Here is a 26,404-nt window from a genome sequence, read left to right as displayed (position 1 = left end):
CTTAAAGGTGCATAGAATGTTACTGAATGCAGCTTATTACATGAATGCTTGTTTGAGCTATTTACGGAGAGGAAGTGAAGTTGTTGGCTATAAGTAAATGTGAGGTTCTTGCTTGCAGTAATTGATTGAATCTCTTTTTAAGAAAGCCGTGGCGGCGTGGTGGGAACGTGTCTCCTTGTTCTTGATTAATACGTATGCCGAGAATCGGTCGATCAGTCGTTTATCATTCTTCGCCGTGCGGTTGCGGCGGTGGTGGTGATGGCGATGATGATTGAGATGCGGCTATTTGGTTGTCCAGTGTCTCGAGCATTTCGCAGTTTGGATGTATCACGTAGACTATCTTGTCCCCCTGCGGTGCATGTGGATCCGCGTCGGTATCTAGGGGGTCTGAAAGATGAGTTCTAGTGCCATGAATTTCCATTAAGATTCTGTCTTTTACCAGTCTTTTCAGCACTTTGAAGGCTAGTTTTCTTTCCTGCCAGTATTCTTCCTCCGAATCTAAATCGTACTCTCGTTGCAGCAGGTACCAATCTATGATATCGGTTGCGGTAAGCTCTTTGCCGTTCTCGCGTTCAGCTTGGGCGATTTTTTGCACGATCAAATTCATTAACGAAACGTATTTCTCATACGAGACTGTTGTCTTTGTCTTTGGCCTCAACACGTCTATATGTGCCCTTTCCTGTTGTTGTTCAGGTGCGGGTGCCTGCCCCTGATCTTGGTCATTTGAGTCTCCGGCACCTTGAGTCGTTTCCGATGCTTCGTCATCGATCTCGATGTCATCGACGTCCACACGAATGATACTCTGTCGCAACAAATCGTAAGCTTCAGCGACGAAGGCTGGGGTTATTTCATCAACACAGTAGGCTCTCGCGATTGCTTCTGATAATCTTATCATACTCTCCAACTGTCTTACGGTGATTCTGTAACTGGATCTACTGTAGCCCTGGGCATCATCTGCCCTTAGTTCTCTATACCTTGAAATCAAAAATTGTCTCGCGCCCTTGGTTAACGTTGGTTTGAAAGTCCTAGCATATCTGATATAACGGCGCAGTTGCTCCGCGCTAAATGGTGGATCTATTGCGTCATCTCTTTTCATATGTAAGTCAACGATATGAGATGCCAATTCGGTGTCAATTTTTTCATTGCAATCGTCTAATATAACAAAGAAAAGATCAAATCTTGACATGATTGGAGCAGTCATATTCAAGTTGCCTCTTAATGATAATTTTCTGTTATACCTGCCGCCAACAGGATTTGCAGCAGCTAGGATGGAAGTTCTTGCATTCAACGTTGCGTGAATACCAGCCTTAGCGATAGAAATAGTTTGCTGTTCCATGGCTTCATGAATGGCAACTTGATCAGATATATCCATCTTGTCGAACTCATCAATACAACAAATACCGTTGTCTGCCAACATAAGAGCACCTGCTTCGATTGTATAATCACCACCTTCTTCGTCTCTCACAACTGCGGCTGTAAGACCTGCAGCTGACGAAGCCTTACCAGAGGTATAAACTGACCTTGTTGCAAAACTTGTAACATATTTCAAAAATTGAGACTTTGAGGTAGATGGATCACCAACGACACAGATATTTATGTCACCTCTTAATTTTATACCTTCGACAGTTGTTTTATGGACACCACCAAGCATTTGTAATAGTATACCTTTTTTGACTGCTTCGTGACCAAAAACTGCTGGCGCAATTGACCTTACCAATTTGTCGTAGATTTGTTCGTCTTTAACCATTTCCTTAAGTTGATCAATCTCGTTTGAGTTCAAACTGTTTAAGAAAACTTCTTGATCTCTTTCATCATCTTGATAAACATTTGAGGTTTGTAAAGTTGTAGATAAATGCATACTGTCCTCGTAATCAGCCTCTTCAGATCTATTTTTCTCAACAGAATTTGATCCTATACTAACAACATGACATGCTAAAAAACTGATGGAGTAAGTCAAATCTCGAACACCTAGTGATCGAAGCCCTGTTACTCCACTATTCAAACCCTCGGAGGATCGCGCTATTCCTCTTGTATCGAGACTCGAGCTAGGCTTTATGCCAGGCAAGCCAAGTTGAGCGACGTTGGGAACCACAATTTCAGTCCCTGTGAATTTGCAACGATCACCAGGTTTAGCCCTCTCAACACAGTCACCTCTTAGGATAACATCTATGGTACGTGGCATTGAACCTGTTGGAATTTCGTTCGCATTCTCCTGAATTCTTACTTTTTGCCAGTCTAAAAACTTAGATCTCGCAACATTTAGAGTCCAGAAAGCTCTATTCTCACAAGCCAAATTGGGACACATGGTCGGTTCAGTGTATTTGAAAGCTTGTTCAACATTATCAATTACCGCACGACACATATTGCATGTAAAACTTGCCCTGAAAAGTTCTGGACGAACTTCTGATGTTCGCGTTACGGTACCGGAAATGCTCAGTAATGACCCTATCTTTTCCGATCTGATATCTCTTATTCTATGTACTGTTGATAAATTGAAGAAGCTTATTTGAAACAGACGCTCTGTTTGTTCTATGGAACTACCCGTTGCAGAACCGGTGGCATTGATTGTGTCTGCTTCGGGGCGTACTGCTGAGGATGCATTATCCAAAGAATCAGTTGGCGCCTGAGTATCTTGGTCGTTCCGGTTATCGCTAATAGAGTCCGCTGATATCAATAAATCCGGTTCATATTCCCTGATCACGCTTCTTAAACCCTTTAATAAGAAAGGAAGAAATCTATAATATTGTTCTGATATTGCCATTGCTAGTGCTCCATTTTCTCTCATGAAAAGATGCTTGTAGTCAATATAAATGGTACTCAAATCATAAACTTTCATGAATTCTATTTGAGCAATATAAACCCTTTCAAGTTCCCCGGTTTCTGAATTTGCAATTGAAAAAGCCTCTAAAAATTCTTCGAAAGCTTCACGCACTTTCTCACCAGTAACATCATCCACTTTTTGGACATGATTAATTGCTCTTCTTCTTAAGGTAGGTAATGGTATATCGCCATCTATTTCACCTGATCGTGCATCGCCAAACGTGTTTTGGGAGCTAAACAGGGAAGATGTACCTGCTGGATTAGCAGTAGTACCATGGGGTTGTGAGGAACTTGGGAATTGATTCCTTGAACCAGCTTGAGAACCCTGATCGAGTCCACTTCCGCTGCCGAATCCGCCTATCGACGATGCTGGCGGTGACGAGTTCGAAATACCAGTGCTGTTTGGTGCATCGATCGGGAATGGGGAAGGCATGGTTGTTATTCTTATTTCTTCCACAATTGTTTAGTGGCCCTCCGCTTGCAATGCCTGTTCATACGCTGTTCTTATGATAATGAATTCACGAAATGAAGAACTTTTTGTTTAAACTTGGCGACGGCCTCGCTTCGCTTTTTTTCCTATCTAAGAAAACATCTAGATTATTGTTAATGCTGAAATAAATTATGGCACATTAGTAGAGGGCCGTTACCTAAGCACTAGAATGAACAAAACATGTGGGCGCAACTCAACATATATGGGAAAGGTTTCATAATTAAGGACTATGTTGAGATGGTCAAACAAATAAATGAACGGGTTTTCCCTTCAGATGCAAAAAATGCGCAAGCCCGGAATCGAACCGGGGGCCCAACGATGGCAACGTTGGATTTTACCACTAAACCACTTGCGCTTAAAATCTTGATGACAGCAAATCTGATATACAACAACTGATCGAATATATGCCAGCTCTGACATTAGGAATTCCATGCGCTCATGTTGAATTATTTTGGAATATGATTGAATAATAAAAGTACTGGTTGACATTATGTTGAGATATAAATCGATATTGTAATATACATGAAAGAGATGACTTATAAGCATCAGTAACAAGACAATTAGTTTGTAAAACAAAATAAACGAAGCCAGATGAAGCCCTAACAGAATATCTGTTGAAATATAAATCGAGATTGTAAGATATCTTAAAGAGATGACTTATAAGCATCAGAAATAAGACAATTGGTCTGTAAAACAAAATAAACGAAGTCAGATGAAACCCTAACAGAATGTCAATCGATACTGGAAAGATATCGGATGACAGTCTATCGCGAGACGTTTACAACTCAGGAGTCTGACTACGAAGGAGTCTATGGAATGAAGACGAAATAACAGTTGTACTGTGGATTCTATGGGACTAGAAATGGTGTGATGACGATGAAAATTCTTCACTCGTCGTCCTCTCTTATGCTTCAATAGGTGCGAAATGCTAGATATAAATACTGACGTATTTTCCAGATATTAATCCAAGTTCAATTAGTTTTATCTCAATTCATGATATAGAAAACAAAGGAATTATATATCTCTATAATTGAATATCATAGTATCATCATCAATGTCAAACCAAGTTACTATCGACAACGCCGAAGATACCCTCCTTTCCAGATAAGAGAGTCGTGAGATGATGCTCTATAGCAAGACGCTTACAATTCTGGAATCTGACTACGGAGGAATCTATGGCATGGAATAAGAAATAACGAGCTGTACCATAAATTCTGGGGGACTGGAAGAATACATTTATAACAACACGAACTGTGAACTGCCAGGGGTGAAAATACTTTTTTCATTATCCTATTTATCTTTCAATAGCTGCAGAATGCCAGGTATAAATACTGACGTCTTTTCCCTACATCCAATCTCATTTTATATGATATAAAAAATCAAGGACTTATAGACCTCAATAACCGAAAATCACGATATTATTGTCAATATTTAACGAATTTAACATTAACAAGTCCGAAGTTAGCTTACTCTCTGATTAATAAGAGTACACATCAAAAAGCTGAGCTTTGTCGGTACTGTGCTGAATATGAGATTGATTTCAAAGTATGAACTGCAGATACAATCTGAGAAACCTGGGTATTGAAAGCGAGTTAATTTCAGGATTTTTGATACCAGCTTGTTGAGACATTGTTAAAACATCGACTGATGTTATCAGATAAGCAAGACATACTGAAGGAGGGACAACCTGAGAGATTCAAAGATAGATTTTTTCCTGTGGTACAGCAAAAAATCGGGGTCAGGTGAAGCCTAAACAGAGTTATAATGTTTGAAGAGTTGCAGGCCGACAATCGCAAGACGCTTATAATTCAGAATCTATGCTTCGGTTAAGTATATGCATGGAATGACTAATAACATATATGTTTTATAATTCTATGGGATTGATGAAATGGTATGACTGCGGCATAAATTATGAGCCTATAACCTTTTCAATGACTGATAATTCGATAGGATCTCAATTTTCACTGAACTTTATCAAGAATATCGTCTCAGACTGCCTTGTTTACATTTAAACATGAACGTCTGCTTTGCGATTAGTTGACCAAATGAGACTTTTTTTATGTGAGTGCGCACTCGGCCCTAGTATGCACATTTCAGGTTTGGAAAACGCACGTTCTATAGGGGTTCTGTACTAAACTTTAAGGTCAGTATATATTTCTACCTATTCTACATCCATATCTTTTAACGTGTAAGAAGAATAAGGATTGACAGGTCTATGACAGGCTAAACAATCACCAATGGCAAACTTTAATCAAGCATGTAACTAATTTAAATAATGTAAGACTTTTGAAAAAAAGTAGGTGCATTCCAGTCGCTAGGCGCCTCACAGTGAACATCACCCATGCTTATCCCATTCCCAAGCATGACTATCTTCGCGTATGTCACGCTACTATTCGAATCAAAGATGGTAATGCACTTACCTGTTAGTTCTTGGCGCGCAAATTCTAGCAACTTATCCTTAATCACGTTCCTTAAATGCGGAATATCGACCGTGGTACATCCCAACGCGCTCTTAGTGTACCTATATATACAAATTGCATAAGCAGTGCTGTCTTCCGTCGTTTCTGAAAAGCACATAGTGTTACATATCTTGCCTGTCAAAAGAGGTCTCCGGTTCACGAAGGTAGACAATACGTTCATCAAAGCAACCGTAAGCCGACCTCCACCTCTATTATCAGTGTTTCTGGCTGGAATTGTGATATTTTCAACAACTGGATCAACATTATAATCGTATTTATCTGCCAATATGCCGTACGCCTGACCGTCAATCTCTACCATGTTATTCTGCGCGTTCAGTAATACATTAGTATTTACTTGCACGACGACTTCATCATTGTGGCGTGCCGTAACAGAACTTAAGAAACCTAGGAGTCCCGCTAAAAAAACGGTGATACTGTCTCCTAATAACATAGAGAATAATCTAAAGAACAGGGTTATCAAGTTCCGAAAGGAACTTAGTAAATTTCATACGTCTGACTACAGAAAAATATACAACTATGACTTCACCATTTATTTAAAAGTAAAACAGAGGAGTGATTCAAGCATTTGAATCGGCTGTTATGAAATAAAAAATCGTGGTGTAGTATCAACGATTTTTATCATTCCGTGCGAAATTGGGGCCCCTATTAAAAGGTATAATTCACTTCTGCTAATAATATTGTACGGATCTAGGTTTTTTCATACTATAAAACGAAATATCGACAACGATCAATTCCCACCTGAGTTGTGTCAGTAATTTGCCAAGTGAAGCTTTTCAATGATAGCTGTTTGTAGCATGGCCGTACACCAAATAGAATTTGAAGTAGTATTTATCCGACTCATAAAGATGGGACAAGCATCTGCCAGTGGAGGTAGAAGTCCCTGTTTTTGTGGAGAGTTAACTGTTTGAAGTATGGATATAAGTATAAATTCGAAAAAGAATAGAAGAAGAAATGAGTATATATATAAATTACATTTTTTGGATGAGCTCGAAGGGTACGATCAAAGAAATCACCACCTTTTTACTAAAGAGCGTTGTTGTGCCACATTGTGCAGTATTGTGCAATAGCGTGCGACATAAGTGAGCATTAAAAATGTTTTGCTCTTCCTCATCACCCAGTGCATCTAGCATTGCCTTTGTTCTCATAGTGGTCGAAGAAGGAAATGAAGTTACGAATGTAAAGAAATATTAAATGCAAAAATGAGTGACAATGGACTTTCAATTTGAATTGGAATGCTGACCATCATTGGAGGAAAGTTGGAATCTTGAACTGGTACAGTCACCGGTCAATATGTTCTTAGGGAAACTGTAGCCTGCCTCTTCCCAACTTGTTAAGTTAACATTGTAGTAAGCATTCATATGCGCATTGATGTAATCTTGAGTAGGGTATCCATCCGGTTCACACGTTATCGATATACTGTCATTAGGTTGATATATCCTAACATAGTCAACAGACATAGTGACCGGGAAGAAAAGGAATTGCCAATCGATATAGGCCCAATTAGTCGAAATACCCAGATTTAGGATGATCGACATTGGTTCTTTACTAATTCTTCTCCAGCCAATATTACCATTGGGATGAAGGGCTTTTGCGTAAATTGTATAGGTGGGTACATCACCGACGAACCAACGAATATATCCATTATCGTTATCATTAAGGTATTCATAACTGTACTTCTGAAATTTCCCTGCATCGGGACCAAATTCGTACCACGTAGTATTCAAAGTGGTGATAGCTGATACAGCTTGCTGGAAAGGACCACCACAATAGGTATTCATTGATGTAGTAGTGAAGTTATAAACCTCGATAAACTCATAATCCGGAATGTACCAGATGTCAAAAGGTGCAATTTGTAAAGATTGAGATGCAACGCCAACACCTAACGTAGTGTCAGCTTCAGCTTCCAAGACATCGATTTCTGGAGCTCCTCTTCCGACACCTTGGTTTGGATGTGACTCACCATCGCAAGTACAAACACTTAATTTTTGACCGGGCAAATATGATATTCCATCCGGAGAGCTCTGATTTGGTGTGATACCAGCATCACAGGACTCATAAGAATATGGCCAAACACCTTCAGTACTGGCCAGATAACCTGGACGACCAAGGTTACCTGCAGTCCATAAACCTGGCCATAACCCAGTAACCCTACCATAATTTGGCAAATTTGCAGAAATTTCCAGTGCACCCTGAGTGAAACATAGCTTATTCCAACTCTGAAGCATACCTGATCGATAATACAAATCGTGACTTCTGAAAGCATCCATTCTTAGTTGCAACGTACCGTTATTCGTTGTTACAGCGTCAGGTGAATACCATTCTAAATCTCTTGTAGCTGCATAATTTAGGTCAACAGCTGTCCAAAATTGATCGTCACCTTCGTAAAAAGTTCTGCCATTAGCATTAAACTCATCGGAAAATGCCAGCGACCATTGCGAACCGTCGAGTGCTCGTCTCGTCAGAACAGATGAGGGTGTATCTGGATCCACCAGGGCTGTTCTTATCGCTGATAACTGGGGATATTGGTAATCTGTTAACCGACTGATAACTTGCGTACCTCTACGACCAGTAAATGTAACTGCAGGTATAACAACAAAAACAACCAGCATTCCCAAAAATAGCAATAAAATACCAATTAAACCACCAAATGATCTTCTACTCATATGTTTGAAATCAATTACAAACCGTTTTTTATCTAGCCTTGCCTCTTCTTCTGGATCAGGATTATGCAAATAATCATCATCTTCCTTTTCCTCCATTAGAAGAGGAAAAGAAGAAGCTGGATAACCACCAAAAGGTGAAAAATCTTGTTCTCCCAAAAACGGATTCGAGGATATCGATGAATCTGATGCATTCCCCGGGGAGGAAGAATTTAAACCATGCGTATATTTGTTTGGATTTGGCATCTGAGCCATCGAACTTATCCTTGAACTTACCAACGGATATCTGTCATACTCTGGAGGCGACATGATGTCGTTCGCTGATAGCCCTGTATTTAGAGAGGTTGATGATGGAAGGCCCTTTGCTGAGTTCAATCGCGTATTGTCCGGAACCCCGCCGGCGTTGGCCGGTGAGTTTTTTGAGTAATATCCTTTGTAATCCGAAACTGGCTGCTGCTGTACTACACCTCCCACACCTTCACCGCCATGATCTGCAAAGTGAGACGCACCGCTGTTGTTTGCCGCTTGAAAACGTATTGAGCCGCTAGAATCGTTATGTAGCAGCTCTTGACTCGAATTCTCCGGTTCCAGCAGTCCCTCGTCCTCTTCCCCGCTGCCCAGAAAGGGGTTTCTGCGCTCCGAGGATGTTGACAGCAGTGACGACTCTGTCTGCATACCCTCATCACTGCTGCTGAGATTTTTTCCGTTGTTTGTCAAATTCCTTACCGACATCTTGCCAATGCTTCCGTCTCAGCAAAATTTGGCCCCAGCAAAATAAGATCCGCTAAACTAATCGAACCCTCTATAAACGAATGAACTCACTATGCTGCCCTATATTATATTTGGATATCCACGAGATGAGCTACGACGTTTCCCCCTTGATCCACTTTACTAATACAGGAGAAAAAAAAAGAGCTTCAAACAATCGATTTCTCAACTTCTGATTCTGATCCTCCACCTATCCTGGGCTCCCAGCTCTGAAATAGTACAAGTTGGAATAGATTTCTTCAAATGCTTCTTACTCTCAATCAACGTAAATAGCCTATACTAAAAAAATCTTCAGTGAAATATGTTATTTCAACCTGACTTGGCCCAACTTGCTCTCGTTTCTCTCGAAATAGCTTTTACATTTACAGATATGGCAGCGTCACACATTACGTTGAGGTGAAATGTCGCGAATGTTTCAGTGAGAACAGAAAACGGTATTTGGCGTCGTTGAAAATTCCTACTAAAATTAGTAATGCTAAGCGTGCTTTGGCGTCGCCCAACTGGAAGAGCTGCGGCGCAAGCACAAACAAGGAAAGAGAGAGATCAGAAATGTCGAAGTAGAACACCTTGAAAGAGCATCCTAGGAGAACCCGTGGAACTGACTTTTGTGGGCCCGATAGGACGTCATTGTTGTTTTCATGTGCCTAGTGCATCTGGAAGTAGGCTGATGCAGTGCGCATTACAATCTGCTGTGCAATCTGCATCACCGTCTGCTTAGTTATCTCTCTGACGGATTCGTTTTTTGCATTGCAAGACGAGGAGTGGGATCTAGCACTGGCTGCCTTGTTCTGTGTTGGTTCTGTGTTGGTTCTGACTTGTCATACACGACGGAATAGATAGAGATGCGTCTCATTCCGAGAGAGGAGGGCTGAGGCCTGGGGTCATGGCGAGGCCAGGGCGTAAAGTGCGCATGGGAATAGGTAGTACTTCAACAGTTCGCGATATGGCCTGAACTGGAACATACGTAATCAAGCAGTCTTGGTCTTGCCAGTGAGTTGTCTGACCGACGTGGTTCTGAGCGCTTTCCGGCCTGTTTAGTCGTGTGCTTCAAGAAAAACGCAGACATGTCTCCAGCATTGAGTGTTTTTACTCAAAATGAGAAAAGATGACAAAATCAAGTGTCGTAGGCGGCTGCAGCGGGCGGCTGCTCGACTTGGAAATCGTCATACGCGAATGTGCGTGAAGATGAACGGAAACTACTCTGTAATGTTTGGCATTCCGAGCGCATCAACGTTAAGTATACAAAAAAATCTAGCAAAGTGAGCTCTGCTTTTATTTACACAAACAGTCCACGGCGGAAACTGATCTTCTCCGGTAACAAATACAAGAAAGGCGTGGAGACGCCAGGGTCCTTTTGCGGGTAGGGGTGGTCAAGTCTGTAACCTCGACTTCAAGTAGTTACAGAAATTGGCGCCCTCCACGTCACGTTGCGCACTCCAGATTTTGTAATGCAACTGCACAGTTTTGGAGGGCAGCTGGAGCGTGGGTTCGACAACAATCCAGTCATGCAATATCAACGTTTGCAACACTTCCAGTTCGGTCATCGCCGGTCGAAGCTTCGCAGTGAGGGCGGATGCCACGGGTGGTTCGAGTGATGGGGCTGATTCGGAGCTTTTCAAAGCTTTGGCCCTTTTCCCGATGCCACCTGCTGGATGCGCTCTATTGAAAATGATGTTTCTGCGCTGAGTATTCCCGTCATAGTACGCATTGCTCAACGCAATGCAGAGGCAATCGAGAACGACAAGCATAGAAGTGGTCGATACTGTAGGGGCCCGTAAACCGTCTTGTATTTCGTCCTCGCTGAACTTCTGCGGAACCTGCACCACGTTGTCGCAAAGCACCGACAGAGAACTTTCGGGGTTTGCACAAACAGATATCTTGTTTAGAACTTTACCACCGCCCACATCTTCGGGCCATGTTTCCATTTCTATAAGATATTTCAGAAATAAAATAACCTCTTCGGTTTCTCCACTTGTGCTGCACAGCAAAAGAGAGTCCTGTTCCTTGATGCACCCCATATCGCCATGTAATGCTTCAGTCGGATGCAAATATGTTGAACGCAGTCCAAGTGACTGTAGCAGCGCTACAGTCTTTTTAGCAATTTTGAATGTTTTGCCGCACCCGACCAAGATAATCTTACCATGGTTTTTCAGAGAGTGACATAAGGCTGTAATGATTTCATTTAGATTCCTCAAGTACTCCTCACCTTCACATTTTTCAACCAGAAAATCCATTTGAACTGAATGGTTGTAAAGAAGATTTTTGAATAACTCAACAGCATTGTCCATACTTGTGAAAATGAAAAATGGTGCTTTGCTTCAGCCTGCACCGCTCTATAAACCTGGAATGGTGGACTTGTAATTTGCAAAACTGGCTAATTACTTTAGTATTTAAACCAAAATAGATTAAACAACCCTCAAGGCATATTATGTGGTTTGTCAGCCTGATGGATGTGATTTACCTTTTCTGTCGGCATTGGCCAGGGCCCAAACAAATGAGTCCAACTTGCTCACAGATTCATAGCAAGGTGTCAACAAGTTGACAGCGGGCAGAAAACGAGCAAAGCCGTGGAAAAAGAAAAATTTGGACAAGTCCGGAGTCGAACCGAAGACCTCTCCCATGCTAAGGGAGCGCGCTACCAACTACGCCACATGCCCATGTATTGGTGTTGTAAATAATATGTTTTGACTGGACCTGCATACTGTGATATTAGTCATTCAGAAATGATGATTTTGTATTCTTTTCGTTGAGCTCTAAGCCAATTAACTGAATAATCTTGAGATAACTGTTCAGAGTTATCCTAGTGTTTATCCCTAGTAATACTCCTGTCGCGACTTTCCTCTGCTTGTAATAAACTAAAGCAATAAAAGCATATAGTAATATATTATTTAGAAAGAATGTTTTCTTCGGCGTTGTCGATAGTAACTTGGTTTGACATTGATGATAATGCTATGATATTCAATTATAGAGATATATAATTCCTTGGTTTCCTATATCATGAATTGAGATAAAGCTAATTGAACTTGGATTAATATCTGGAAAATACGTCAGTATTTATACGTAACATTTTGCACCTATTGAACCAGAAGAGAGGACGACGAGTGAAGAATTTTCAGCGTCATCACACCATTAATAATCCCATAGAATCCACAGTACAGCTCTTATTTCGTGTTCATTCCATAGACTCCTTCGTAGTCAGATTCCTGAATTGTAAACGTCTCGCGATAGATTGTCATCCGATATCTTTCCATTATCGATTGACATTCTGTTAGGGTTTCATCTGACTTCGTTTATTTTGTTTTACAGACCAATTGTCTCTTTCTGATTCTTATAAGTCATCTCTTTAATATATCTTACAATCTCGATTTATATTTCAACATACCACCCATGGTTCAATAATGCTATTTCACCCATGAATGAGTAAGCTTCTTGAATATGGCTATTGATGTAGGCTTGGTCAATATGTCCGCATAGTTATCTTCTGTCTTTATGTATTCGAACTTCAGATCGTTGCGTCTAGCTTCATCTCTTAACCTGAAAGCTCGTGTCCCGAAGAAACGATTTCTGAACGCTCTTGAATCTTCGCTTTGGTCCTCTACTATTGATATAGTAGGTTTTGAGTCAGTTAGTATCTTCGACCTAAGTGATGATGATGGATCAATTTGTTTTACTAGGCATGCTACTCCTTGTAACATTGGGACTGATTCGCTTACCGCATATATTTCTGCTTCGGTAGATGATATGACACGCAGTTTTTCGCTAGATGATCTCCCACCGATGACTTTTCCATTTAGGCAGTAGTAATGGCCCAATTGTGATCGGAATCCTTCTTCATTCGCAAACGATGCGTCAGTGATAGCGGTAATCCTATTTGTCTTGGTATGCTTGTTGGCATGCCAAATCAGCTTTTTGTGTTTTGACTGCCACACGAAGTTCAACAGCTGTTTGGTGAGTTTCTCCACTTGCTCTGAGGGGTATAGTGTATGCTGAGCTAGGATGTTCACATAATATAGAATATCGAATCTATATTTGTATCCCACATATGATAGCAATCCTATAGCCTTCTGCATTTGCTTAACCTTTTCTTTGTAGTCGTCTTCTTCAACGACCAGATTATCTTTGTGGATGTGTTCACCTGGTGTGCCTGGCACAAGAAACTTCTTGTTATCCTTTTCGATATCAAAACCTAAATGTGGAAGCTTTTCGGTTAAGGAGTTTTCCATTCCTATTGTCATTTTCTTTCCGAACGTATATTCTATTTCCAGTCCTAGAATATCGTATGTGGCCATGTTGTTTTCGTCTAATTTCCCATCGTGGATCACTTTGGTCTCGAACTTTTTCTTTAGAGTTTTGACCAGTTTGTTTGCTGCCTTGATATCTTTAGACAGGACGATCATGTCGTCTACAAAGAGGCATACAAAACATTCATTTTCATCTTTGAACACGCATGGCCAACCGGTTAATTCTGTCATGTTGCAAGAGTTGGTTAAGTAACTGCCAATCATCTTGTACCAGTTCGCTCCGCTCTGCTTAAGTCCATATAGTGACTTGTTCAACTTGAATGCTTTTCCTTTGAGCTTCATGTGTGGAGGTGCTCTGATGTACAGATCTTCTTCCAATTCAGCGTATAGGTACGCTGAGGATATGTCTAATTGGGTGATAAACATTTTCTTGTCTAGTGCTATGTTGAGACTGGTCATCAGGGCGTAATGATGTACCGTGTTTGCTTTGAGGTCTTCTTTGTAAGTTCCAGCCTTCTGCTGGTCACCTCTTGCAACGAATCTGCATTTCTTCCTTCCATCTCTCTTAGTGTTGAAAATAAACATGGAGTTTATTATTTGTTGTCTAGGGATCGTCTTTTCATTTACAGGTTTGTTAGGATCCCAGGTCTTCATTTTGATCAATTGGTCATATTCCTTCATGTAGGCTTCGTTGTATCCTTTTGCATCATTTTTATCATCATTATTGACAATTGCCTCATAGTAACTTAAGGAGGGTTTAATATGAGGAGTTGGATTCGAGTGTACTGCGTTGACATAAAGTATATGACGCTTTGGTCTCTTGCGTTGAGTCCTATCTTCAATTTCACCTAGAGCTAGACTACTTTTTCTTTTTGTACTTGGTGGCTTTACCCTCGGGATGTCGCCATTACGGTACTGAAAAATTCTATTCTTTCTTTCTTCTAAACTTTTAGCATTAACTTCTGGAGACTGATCGTTACCACCCACATTGGAGATAGACTCAGGTGTTTCGCTATCGGGAGTTGCTACAGTAGTACTCTCTGGTGCGGGGGACTCTTCCTCGCTGGGAAGTGGATCGAGTTCTGCTGTGGAGGTCGATGATGTGGTGCGCTCATCTTCCGTAGTAGGAGCAACATCATCGTAAGCAGATGCCTGTATTCCGACTGTGGATGCAATTGCACTGCTTGGGTCAATATCATTATTGATGGTTCTTCTTGAGACGGTATCGGGAATTGGATCCGGTGTCTTAGTGTTGTCAATGATGGCGGACGATGGGTGATCGTTTGCTGGATCATTTATGGGGTTTGACGTTGGTTCATTCTGCGTGGGCTGATCGTCACCTTCTGTATCATCATAGGTGACAGCATGGTTTGCGCTTTGAAGATTGATTCGGGGATCTTCATTGATCATGTTTGAACCATGTTCCTCGATATCATCAGCGATCTCGTCACTGGTATGTTCAGGAGGATCATCATTGGTATGTTCCGGTGGATCATCATTGGTATGTTCCGGTGGATCATCATGGATGTCTGGTCCTAGAACGTCATTGTTGCCCTCAGAGATATACTCTGGTATGACTTCAGTTGTATCTGTGGTTCCAGTTTGGATAGGGTCATTACCACCCGACGAGGTAGATAGGTTATCGGCTGTTGGGGTTGGTAATACAGGCCTTTGATGAATGGTACCACCCGAATGGATTGACACATCCATTTCCATACCACCCGAATGGGTGGACATATTATTATCGAATTCACCGTCCTGTCTGGCTTCGAGTTGATCAAGTAGGGGAGCGATGACTGCGTCGGCGTCATCTGTCCTGTCGTGAGGATCACCCCGAATTATCAGGTAGTTCGTAGTGTCAGTGATGGTATGTTTCGATGGGATGTATATTAGATAGCCATGGGATTCCGCGGATGGTGTGAGTGCGAATCCCACTACACCCCGTGGTCTAAGTTTGTTCTTTGGCGGATTATTTACCATGACACGTTGTCCAAATGGTAAAATAGTGCTGACATCTAGTCCTGTCAGACCTGCTTTGGCCCTGGAGGAAGTGCCAACACTGGACGTTATTAATGAGTTCCTCATTAGCGTCGAGAACTGCACTGCATAGAACCAAAGATGTAATGGTAGATTGCTACTGCGAAGCAGTGTCCGGCAATCATCGAGCAGTGTATAATTAAGTCGTTCAGCTACTCCGTTTGCTTTTGAGTCACCTACGGAAGTGTAGCACGGGATTATTCCGTACTCCTTGAAGAAGTTACGAATTGTCTTATTAGTATATTCGGATCCTCTGTCCATTTGGAAGCTGCGTACCTTTGTGTTGAACTGGGTTTTAACCATATTTACCAGTTCGCGAAACTTTGAGGTAACCGTTTCAGCTTCTTTATTCCACAAGCCAAAAACCCATCTAAATCTCGTGGCTTCATCTGTGAATGCCATGAAGTATGATGGTGACGATGTGGGCATGTGAGGTACAGGTCCAAAAATATCGGTATGTAAGAACTCGAAGGGTTGATAGGATTTTTGGTATGTCAATCTGGAACCCACCAAGTGTTTGTGCTTTTTGCTTTTTCCGCTCACACAATCCTCACACTGGAAGTTAGAGTATCCGGACCAATCTATGTCATCCATGGATAAATTTGTCAGCATCCCTTGCTTAATGGAATCTCTTAAAGTTTTAATGTTGACATGACCTAGGAGCCGATGTATAAATTCCATAGGGAACAATGGTTGTTTTTGAACGTTCATGACGTTCAACTTTTTGTGTGGTTTATGGATATATTTTGCCGGTATCCAATAGTAAGGTCCGATCTTTTTGATCCGTGCTACCATTTTCCCTTTATTATTAGTTACTTGGGAATTGTTGAAGTCGACGGTGATTCCGTTTTTTTGGAGCTCATGGAGGCTCAATATGTCGACATGTGGCACTGTAGATGCCACTGCCTGTGTGTGGATAATGGAGGTACCCGGGAAGCTTAGCTGTAGGTCACCACTGACACTTATGGGGATCTCACGATCTTGCGCGTCAGCTATGCCTATATTGGGGTGTTTATTAATGTTGTGAAGGAGGCCTGGGTCGCGAATTACTGATATGGCGGCCCCAGAGTCAATCAATAGATGTTGGTTATCTTCAACTAGTTCACCAGTTTGTGGTGTCTTCGTCATACTCGGACGTTTCTTCTTCGAATTCTGGAGAATGCCTAAGTAACTCTGTGTCGCGGGTGAGTCCGATTTTATGGATACCCTTACGATGGTAAGGCTTTTTCTCCTTTCGTGAATTGATGGAGGGTTTTGGTAGTTTATCTTTGACATTTGGGCATTGAGGAGCAAAATGGCCCTCAGAGGAACACTTGTAACAATGTCTGTTTGTTACTGAAGGTGATGTTTCAGATGTATGTTTCTTATTTTTTATCAATCTGTCATATGTGCGCAATACACATTTCGAAATGCCTGCGATTGTGTTCAGGTCGTATTCCAGGTAATGATTCTCCCTAATCTTTGCATATTGACCGTGCAAATTTTTGAGCAGGTATTCACAAATTATGTCTTCTGGGATGTTGGAATTTGTTGCTTTAAGTTGACTATAAAGCTCTTTCACTCTACTAGTATAGTAATATGAATCTTCAGATCCGTCGTAACTTATTGTGGTTAGTTCTCTCCATATAGCGGATCTAAGGTTACTGTCTTCGGATACATGGCATAGGATAATTCGGAACAGGTCGTGTCCTCTTTTTATTGCGTCTTTGACGCTCTTTGGATAGGCTGTTTCCTTCACATATGTTTTGAAGGAATTAATGATGAAAGCCTTTTCGCTTTTCGTGGCGTCCCTCTCAGATTCATTTAATCTGTCAGGTATGATATCACCTAGTTTGTTGTCTTCCAGAAATCTTTTGAATGATCTCATCCATCTGGGAAATTCCGAAGGATTACTGATCTCATCCAAGTCTGGTAACACTTGTTCATTGTTAGACTCTTTAGCGGACTCAGAAGTGGTATCATCTTCTGATCTCTGGTCATAGAACTTTCGATATTGCTTGAACTGATCGTTCAGCAGTTTTTGCTGGTACATGAATGTTTCATAGCTAGTGGCCGGAATGTATTTTATTCCGTCAGCATTCATATTCCAGTTGAACATGCCATTCCCCATTGGTGGCACCATTGGTGGCGCAATTGGAGGATATGGACTCGGCCATGGGTAAGGGTAAGTATAACCTTGTGTGGAACCAGTGTGTTGATAACCCGCATCGTATGCGCTTGATTTAGGGGAACCTTCCTGTTTGTTATCAACACTGGCCGGGATTGAAGGTTGCAACGAAGGAAAGTCTCTTTGTGAATCACTCAAGTTGGGATCAGTGCCATTGTTACTAATTTCCGAAGAGTTTGATTTCCCACGAGACGTAAACAAAGAATCCTCCGCTTCTCTATTCATTGAGAAGGGAACTTTAGCGGCGCTACCATATTTAGAAAGAATGTTTTCTTCGGCGTTGTCGATAGTAACTTGGTTTGACATTGATGATAATGCTATGATATTCAATTATAGAGATATATAATTCCTTGGTTTCCTATATCATGAATTGAGATAAAGCTAATTGAACTTGGATTAATATCTGGAAAATACGTCAGTATTTATACGTAACATTTTGCACCTATTGAACCATAATAGAGGACGACGAGTGAGGAATTTTCATCGTCATCACACCATTTCTAGTCCCATAGAATCCACAGTACAACTGTTATTTCATGTTCCATGCCATAGACTCCTTCGTAGTCAGACTCCTGAGTTGTAAACGTCTCGCGATAGACTGTCATCCGATATCTTTCCATTATCGATTGACATTCTGTTAGGGTTTCATCTGACTTCGTTTATTTTGTTTTACAGACCAATTGTCTCTTTCTGATTCTTATAAGTCATCTCTTTAATATATCTTACAATCTCGATTTATATTTCAACATATATAACGTACTCTGATTAAACTCTTCTATTTCCTTTCAGTTAAAAGTAAGAGTAATAGCTAATAATAATAGCTGATAGCCGCTGATCTCTTTTATAGTTCTCGTGTCACACTTATCATGCGCTACGATATTTACGATCAATACAAATTCAGCTGTAATTCGTATGTCAATGTAAGCGCAGGGTCTTCAGTTCCACTGGAAGGGCTTGAAGATTAAGCTAACTTCAGAGTTATTGAATCCAGGCTGGTGAAACATTGATAATAATATTGTGATGTTCGGTTATAAAGATATATAAGATTTTGATTTTGTTGAAAATTGTTGAAATATAAATCGATATTGTAAGATATATCAAAGAGATGACTTATAAGCATCAGAAACAAGACAATTAATTGGTCTGTAAAACAAAATAAACGAAGCCAGATGAAGCCCTAACAGAATGTCAATCGATACTGGAAAGATATCGGATGACAGTCTATCGCGAGACGTTTACAACTCAGGAGTCTAACTACGAAGGAGTCTATGGCATGGAACAAGAAATAACAGTTGTACTGTGGATTCTATGGGACTAGAAATGGTGTGATGACGATGAAAATTCTTCACTCGTCGTCCTCTCTTATGGTTCAATAGGTGCGAAATTCTAGGTATAAATACTGACGTATTTTCCAGATATTAATCCCAGTTCAATTAGTTTTATCTCAATTCATGATATAGAAAATTAAGGAATTATATATCTCTATAATTGAATATCATAGTATCATCATCAATGTCAAACCAAGTTACTATCGACAACGCCAAAGAAAACATTCTTTCCAAGTAAAAATAAATGGATATTGTGAGAGAAATTAATTAAAGAAATGACTTAGAAGAGCCAGAAACATGACGATTAGTAACGAGACGACAAAATAAATGAAGTCGGATGAAGTCCTAATAGAATATTTATCGACATGAGAAATTTACCAGATGATGTTCTATCGCGAGATACTTAAAATTCAGCTATCTGACTTCGAAGGAATTCACTGCGTGAAAAGGAAATAATGAGCTGTGCAAAAGGTACTATGGGTTCGAGAAAATAAGTGGTCTTTTGACATAGAATATAAGCTGGTGCCAATGAAAACTTTTCATTCACCCCCCCCCCTTTAGTGGCTCAATTGGTGAAATTTGTCAGATATAAATACTAACATCTCTTCCCGCTATTCACTTCATTTGAATTGGTTTTTATTTCACTTTAAGATACAAGTCCTTACCCCCCCCCCCCTCCTCTATCAGAAAATAATTCGCTATTGTTTTTATCGTGAATGCATTGAAAATTACTATCATAAATGCTACTATACTATACAGCTTCCTCTATTATTGATGAGCCCGTGGGCGACTTCATTAAAGATGCATTAAATCTGTCCAGCTCCTCGTCTTGTATATCTTCTAGAATTGGAGAGGTGATTCTTTTCAGTTCAGTACCTACAAAATCTTCATTTCTGTGATTTTTTGTCCATTCCCCTTTCTGATCGCCGTTAAAATTAATATTAATTACGATATTTTTTGAACCTGCCGAATCTTTCTCGAACTGTTTTTGCAATCTAGCCGCCTTTTTCTCAGCAACCAAAGCAGCTTTCCTCTGTTTGAGTTTCTGCTCTTTAGCTATCTTCTTCTGTAGCTTTGCTCTTTCTGCTTCGTCCCTAATCCTGGCGTTTTGATGAGTGATTGCAAGTTTTCTTTCTTTTTCAGCTTCTTTTTCCTTTGCTTCGATCAATTTTCTTTCTTCTATTCGTTTCTCTCGTTGTTCTTTAGCCAGAGCAATAGCCCTTTCCTTCATTTGTTTTTCTTTTTGTTGCTTAGCTAAAGCATAAGCTATTTCTTCCTCTAATCGTTTCCTTCTTTGTTCCTCAGCTAGAGCAATAGCCCTTTCTTGCATATGTTTTTCTTTCTGTTCTTCAGCTAAAGCATTAGTCCTTTTTGCCTCTTCCCTTTTTTGTCTCTCAGCTTCATCCTGGTTAGCCTTTCCTTCCAAAGCTGCTTCTCGGGCTATTCTTTGCTGTCCTGAAGACCTTAGCTGATCGGATTCAGACAGTTTGAGTAAAGTTACCAAATTGTTCGTATTTGAAATTTTTTCAAGCATTAATTTAAGAATGCCATATTCATTTACCTCATCATATTTACAACCAACGACACGAACATCAGCGATTTGTTCATCAATCTCAAATGATTTACTTATGCCATCTCTTTGACTTGACACGGTTAATTCATCGCCTCTGTGATTCAATTCGATGTTAAGATCTTGGAATGCTTCTCTTGCGACTTTACGATAAATTGCATTCATATTCAATTGAGACATCGCTTTTCTTATAAGCTCATTTTCATCTTGCTCTTCTTCCAAATAATAAGAATTACCCAGTATGTCATGAACGACATGGTATATTGGTCTGTAGGCTGACTCTTTCAACTTGACCAATTCTTGATTGACCATTTCAGCAATTCTACCTTCTGGAACCTTTTTATATAGAGAAAGAATGTAGCTATCATCATTTTCCTCAACACTATATCTCATTGAAATTGGGGAAGTCTTTGGAGCAGGCCTGGAATAGCGGCATGGATTACCTACACTTCTCCTTTTCTTTAGTTCAGGACCATAGCATAGCTGATCCCCCTCGAGTACATTGAGTATTGGCAAGGGTTCAAAAACGCATGGCGATTGTATAACTGAAAACATTGCGTAATTAATATTTTTTATGAAACTATTGTCCTTTGGTTTCCGAGTAATGGTGTTCCGTTGCTCATTGTAAGTGTAAAGAATGAAACTTTTTGCAAGTAAGCTGGCAAATTTATCCCCCTTTTATAAAAATAAGTTCTATCTCAACGACAATTCATAGCATCTCCTCGATAAGCATCCTTGTCATTCTATTGCATCTTGTTAATTCTTCAATCTTCTTCAGAATTCCTAGATTTCGTCATTTTCATATATCATGCAATGAAAATTACTAATTGGTTACCTTCTAGAAGGCTCCAGAAATAAGGATGTGGGGTAGCATATAAGTCACGTGAGGGTAACCATAGGAGATAGAGAGTCTTGCTGATATATATGTACGAGTGTTTAATATTAATTCATAACATCAAGAAAGTATTAACATGCTTCAAAGTCCTATTGTTATCAAATGGAGTTGATATCATAGTGCCGCGGTCTTGTTTTTTTTTTGTGCTTTGTTTTTAATTGTTTAGAAGCTATAAATGAACATTCAAAATATAAGCAAGATGATTATAAAAACAACAACATGTGATTAAAAATCTTATGAACTTGCATATTGTTCAGCCGGTGAAAAAATCCATCAAAAGGCATGTTACACCTCTCCACATCAGAAGTCTGAAAACTCCTCGTAACCATCTGGGTCTGATTTTGTATAGTAAAACACCACAATTATCACCTACCAGATCATTTTTTTCTGCATCTAAACCTTCTCCTTTTTTGATGAAACGTCTTGAAGGACAAGCTTGCCAAAAATTCCACCACTGAAACTCAGGACACAATGATAGTCTATCCAAATGTTTATAGTACGGCCCGGTTGGGCCATCGATGTATTTCCATTGGACAGGGCACCATTTTTGTCTAGGATCCCTCCCTGGAAGCTTCTTGTCACCCCAACGGCCATGAAATTGTATCCAGGAGGCCCCATATTCTTGTTCCTTAGGTCCAGCAGGTGTAAAAGCATCACCATCAAATGTATAACCATAAAAATTCAGAGAGGGGTCCCACATTGGACCGCGATCGGTAAAGTCACTCAATGGCATAAAAAAAAAGGGCACATCATGCGCATGCTGACCAACGGAGGCATAGTTTGCATGAGTTCCTCTAGCGCTAAAGATCAAAGGCCTATAGATACTTTCTGGAGTTAATTTCCCATTTATATGACGTAGTTTTTTGACTTTTTCCAATGCTGAGTATTTGTATGCCAAACCACCTCCATGAGCACTCATCCAGACATATCTGGGTTCCCCCTTATAAAATCTAACCAAAGAGTGCTCCCAATCTCCAACATGATTTCCCCATGGACCATAACCCATGATAAATGGGCCTAGGTTGAAAGGATAAAAATAGAACCAAAAGGCGTCTACCCATCCGTTACCCTTATCTACTACTAAAAGTACTGCAGGCCCGTCTCTAATATGACCTGTGCCATACTCTGGTGGCGACCCCAGTAGCCATTTGGGGTCCTTGGCGAAATCATCTAAACTGGTTAAATAGGTGAATTCACTCGATATTTCGCCTTGTGAGCCGTTAGGCAAATCATATTTATAGCTTGGTTTTAAATCACTGAGTGTCAATTTATCTTTATTGAATACAGCTACGCTATCTCCATCTGTAATATTGAAGTTGTTGACATATTTGGCAATATCAGACGGCCAATATTTTTCTTCAGTGTATAGATGAACCAAAGGGCAACTATCTACAACATATTGCGGTACCTTTCCCTTTTCTTTCAGGCTTCTATTCTCATCATTTAAATCATAAGGCGATGTTACAGGAGGTGAGTTGTACTCGCCCTTTTCCTGCTCATATAATTTGATAAATGGATCATCTTCTAACAGCGAAATCGATATTGATTTGACAAGGATATTGCAAAATACCAATACATAAAAACAACTTCTAATGAATAAAAAAGTTGTTCTTTTCATATCAGCGCCGACATTTACCAGTATTTCAAAGATCTGTCGTATGACCTAGTTTAGTGGTCAGAATACTATTGAAACTAAAATTGATGAAGCAGATTTCGCTTACCGCCCCCCTAAAAAGTAACAATTCGAAAAAATACAAAAAAACGAAAGTGTACTTGAAAGATTCAATATACTTACATCAGATAAAAAAATTATAATACTAAATAATAGAGGTACTAATTTTCTTCCAATATACCACCGGCAAATGAATTTGAATGATTTTTTTTCCACTCTTTCAAATATTGAGCTAAAGATCGCAGTGTACCGTCATTCGTTTTTCTTTTGAAAGATTCACATATATCAACTGCTTTGTATCTATCATACGCTCTATCATTGACAAGATAAATGTAAAATTCAACCACGACTTTACGTTCTTTGTAAAGTTTCTCAAAACTTGATCTCCAAATTTTGCTATGGTTTTTATTCATATGATGAACGCATTCATTATTCATATCTGGATTAGGAGTGAACCATTCTAAAATCACAGATTCGACACTTTCCAAGTGAGGATTCATTTCAAAGTGTTTTGAATTATCTTCCGGAACTGGATAGTTAGGTGTTGATTCATTGTTCGTAATGGATGGTGTTATGCTTAGCCTTTGCCTCTTAGATAGAGAATCTTCATTATCATCCTCGAATTCGTTCAAATTACGTTTTACCACAGCAGAAATTTTTGATTCTACAGCTGCGTCTACCATTTTTTTTATTTTTGTTTCCCATTCTTCCATTTGCTGTTTCACAGTCGACCTTACCCTTTCACCAACAAGCTCATTAATCATAAATTTTAATTCTTGCTGCATATCTTGATTATCATTATCATTATCATCGTCATCGTCAATGTCTGCTTCCTCAGAAAATTCATCTTCTATTGCAAGTAGCCCGTGTGTGTTTCTTTTTGACCTTCCTTTTTTATCGGTGTGATCAGTACTGTCATCAACGTTTTTCAATTCTACTTGTTTTTGATCTTCTTCTTCCTTAACAAAGTTATCAACATCAATTGGTTTCGAAACGTTTATCTTTTCATTTATAGTATCTTGAACTAAACCAAGCTGATGAATCATAAATTCTCTAGAAGATTTTTTCATCTCAAGTCTATCAAAAATATTTGTGAGTAATGAAATCAAAATTCGAAAATTCGTTAAAGTTTGATACTGGGCGAATTGAAAAGTTTTATTCATCAGATCATTTGCACTTGAACTGAGATCAACAATAGATAAATTATCATTCGTTTTGGCATTATTCGTGACTGTTGTTGACGATTCGATAAGTAAACTCTTTAGGCAATCCTCATTTATTGAAACGAAACCGGGCAAGCTATCAACATATTCATCTTTGATTTTTTTCTTCCCAATAATATCGTGAAAATAAGATTGAAAATCTGTATTCTGAAAAATCGGGTCTTTAAAGAGATCATGATTGGGGAAAAACTGAAAGATAATTGGCAAATTGGATAAAAAATGATTTCTCAAAATTTCCAAAAGTTTTATAAAGTTTTGCGATTCGATCGATAATGAATCCCACTGACGTCGATAAGATTCAATTTCAGGGAAGATTTGAACTAATAAACCCTTGGGTAGATCGGTATGACGAGTTTCATTTGAATACGAGCCTGAGCTTTTAAAGTTCATTATTTGCTTGAAATCAACTGGAACATGGTCGGCAAACGCTGCTGCATCTTTTTGGTTTACTGATTTGTTATAATAATCGTCGAAAAAACCGGAAAAATCACTTTCTGACCAAGTCGGGAACTGCAAGGACGGTTTGGTGAAGAAATCTCGCCTCTTGTAAGGCAGCTGACAGTATCTGAAAACCGAAGAGTAATAATTGCTCAAAGTTTCATCTCGTGGATAATCTAGTAAGGATTTACCACGGATAAGAGGCAAGTCCAACCATGTGTCCTTGTGACTTGACCTCTCTTCCAAAAGGTTCGGAAATCCATCGCCTTTGGTCATCGTCTTTATACCATAAAACCTCAGATACAAATAGGTCGCCAGAGAGGTCAACGGACACAGAAACGGACAACTACGGGATGATAAAACGATAGGCATATGCGATTTCACCCTAGGATGCGAATCTGGCAAATACACTTGCAACGAAGACCATGTCTTTTGATCAAACGAAATGCTGCGGTTGTCCGCGCCAGGTTTCAATTGCGACAGTTTTATCTTCGATCTCTGGTCATAGGACAGCTTAGAAATAAATCTCAGCTGGAAATCGACTATAAACCTCGTCTTTTCGAAACAGCTTTTGAAGAACTTCTCCGCCAACGACGGCGTGTAATCGTTCCACAGATTGATCGACACCTTGACCAGCGGCAACAGGTCGTCCTTGTTGAGTGAAATCCAATGTGAGTGCAATTTGGTGACATTTTCCACATACTTGTCGTCAATTTTGCTCGAGTTGCCGTGGATTGCGCACAGCTTGTTGAGAAACTTGAGACTGCTGACCATTTTTTTCAACGTGGCTATTTTAAAATCGTCCTTGTCGTCGTCGCCGTCTTCGTCGCCCCGCTTGTCGCCCCGCTTGTCGCCACCACCGCCCTGCCCGTGGCCACTCTCCAGTATCAACGTGTCCAGAAGAAACCAATGCACCAGATGCGCCGACAGCGGCAGCTCTCTGTACAGAACAGACGCCTCGGCGTCTGAGCCAATGATCTTCCTGCCTCTCAACCACTGGACATACTTGGCGTTGTACGATTTGTACTGATGCGCGGTTCGCGGCGACAGCGAGTCGACCAAATCCCTGACCTGCGTGCCAATATCGACGTCGGTCTGGTCCATCTATCAGTGCTCTGTTGCGCTCAGACTGCTGGTGCCAAAGCGTGCAAGCTGAGCTGATATCACCCGAGCCCACCGGGCGAACGACCCTCTGCGACAGCCCCGCTGCGCCGGGCCGGGTAATTGCTCGCCCTCGAGACACACCCCTCCACCCAGCCCGAGCTGTGCCGCCGCCTGCGCATTCGCACTTCCCGTGCCCCGTCGTCGCGACTTCTCATCTGTGCTCTGGGGCTGCTCAACGTTTTATCCACACTCGACCTGCACCAGTCGCACCGCGACGCCCCTCTCGTGCCAAATGAACGATAGCCGCCGATCCAACGCTGGTCCACCCGCTCGTACGCAACAGGCCGTGTGGACACCAACCGGAGAATCCGAGCGCACATCACCCCTCACGGCAGACGCTTCTCTGGAACCCTCTGGAACCCTCTGGAACCCTCCAGCCCCCCAGCCCTCCGAACCCTCGGCGCAGGGCTCCGACCCCGTCCGCCGACGGACTTGGTTGCGGGTCCACACG

At 40.6% G+C, this 26,404-nt stretch overlaps 8 protein-coding genes and 2 non-coding genes across 10 annotated transcripts; all 10 read right to left on the bottom strand.

Annotated features, from left to right (window-relative positions):
• Nucleotides 1-223: 223 nt before the first annotated feature.
• Nucleotides 224-3,253, bottom strand: MCM6 (MCM DNA helicase complex subunit MCM6; the record flags this gene model as incomplete). Its single annotated transcript, XM_037287032.1, has 1 exon — nucleotides 224-3,253. One exon carries the CDS (start codon nucleotides 3,251-3,253, stop codon nucleotides 224-226), a length of 3,030 nt encoding a protein of 1,009 aa, XP_037142927.1.
• Nucleotides 3,254-3,594: 341 nt separating this feature from the next.
• On the bottom strand, nucleotides 3,595-3,665 carry HG535_0Btrna3G. Its single transcript has one exon. It is a non-coding gene; the product is annotated as a tRNA-Gly (tRNA).
• Nucleotides 3,666-5,578: 1,913 nt separating this feature from the next.
• On the bottom strand, nucleotides 5,579-6,220 carry HG535_0B02370 (uncharacterized protein; the record flags this gene model as incomplete). Its single annotated transcript, XM_037287031.1, has 1 exon — nucleotides 5,579-6,220. One exon carries the CDS (start codon nucleotides 6,218-6,220, stop codon nucleotides 5,579-5,581), a length of 642 nt encoding a protein of 213 aa, XP_037142926.1.
• Nucleotides 6,221-7,007: 787 nt separating this feature from the next.
• Nucleotides 7,008-9,182, bottom strand: KRE6 (beta-glucan synthesis-associated protein KRE6; the record flags this gene model as incomplete). The annotated part of the gene is made up of 1 exon (XM_037287030.1): nucleotides 7,008-9,182. One exon carries the CDS (start codon nucleotides 9,180-9,182, stop codon nucleotides 7,008-7,010), a length of 2,175 nt encoding a protein of 724 aa, XP_037142925.1.
• A 1,406-nt stretch (nucleotides 9,183-10,588) lies between these two features.
• Nucleotides 10,589-11,506, bottom strand: HG535_0B02350 (SIS domain-containing protein; the record flags this gene model as incomplete). The annotated part of the gene is made up of 1 exon (XM_037287029.1): nucleotides 10,589-11,506. One exon carries the CDS (start codon nucleotides 11,504-11,506, stop codon nucleotides 10,589-10,591), a length of 918 nt encoding a protein of 305 aa, XP_037142924.1.
• Nucleotides 11,507-11,802: 296 nt separating this feature from the next.
• HG535_0Btrna1A lies at nucleotides 11,803-11,875 on the bottom strand. The gene has a single exon. It is a non-coding gene; the product is annotated as a tRNA-Ala (tRNA).
• A 744-nt stretch (nucleotides 11,876-12,619) lies between these two features.
• On the bottom strand, nucleotides 12,620-17,969 carry HG535_0B02340 (uncharacterized protein; the record flags this gene model as incomplete). Its single annotated transcript, XM_037287028.1, is given in 2 exon segments — nucleotides 12,620-16,660; nucleotides 16,662-17,969. Coding segments are annotated over 2 exon segments (5,349 nt in total).
• Nucleotides 17,970-19,742: 1,773 nt separating this feature from the next.
• HG535_0B02320 (uncharacterized protein) lies at nucleotides 19,743-21,116 on the bottom strand (the record flags this gene model as incomplete). Its single annotated transcript, XM_037287027.1, has 1 exon — nucleotides 19,743-21,116. The coding sequence occupies one exon, from the start codon at nucleotides 21,114-21,116 to the stop codon at nucleotides 19,743-19,745; it is 1,374 nt and encodes a 457-aa protein (XP_037142922.1).
• Nucleotides 21,117-21,709: 593 nt separating this feature from the next.
• HG535_0B02310 (uncharacterized protein) lies at nucleotides 21,710-23,074 on the bottom strand (the record flags this gene model as incomplete). The annotated part of the gene is made up of 1 exon (XM_037287026.1): nucleotides 21,710-23,074. One exon carries the CDS (start codon nucleotides 23,072-23,074, stop codon nucleotides 21,710-21,712), a length of 1,365 nt encoding a protein of 454 aa, XP_037142921.1.
• A 215-nt stretch (nucleotides 23,075-23,289) lies between these two features.
• On the bottom strand, nucleotides 23,290-25,893 carry CBF2 (Cbf2p; the record flags this gene model as incomplete). The annotated part of the gene is made up of 1 exon (XM_037287025.1): nucleotides 23,290-25,893. One exon carries the CDS (start codon nucleotides 25,891-25,893, stop codon nucleotides 23,290-23,292), a length of 2,604 nt encoding a protein of 867 aa, XP_037142920.1.
• Between the last annotated feature and the right edge of the window lie 511 nt (nucleotides 25,894-26,404).

The sequence above is a fragment of the Zygotorulaspora mrakii genome, chromosome 2 (genome assembly GCF_013402915.1).
Source record: "Zygotorulaspora mrakii chromosome 2, complete sequence".
NCBI classification, from domain to species: domain Eukaryota; kingdom Fungi; phylum Ascomycota; class Saccharomycetes; order Saccharomycetales; family Saccharomycetaceae; genus Zygotorulaspora; species Zygotorulaspora mrakii.
This window is presented reverse-complemented; position numbering and strand designations above follow the sequence as displayed.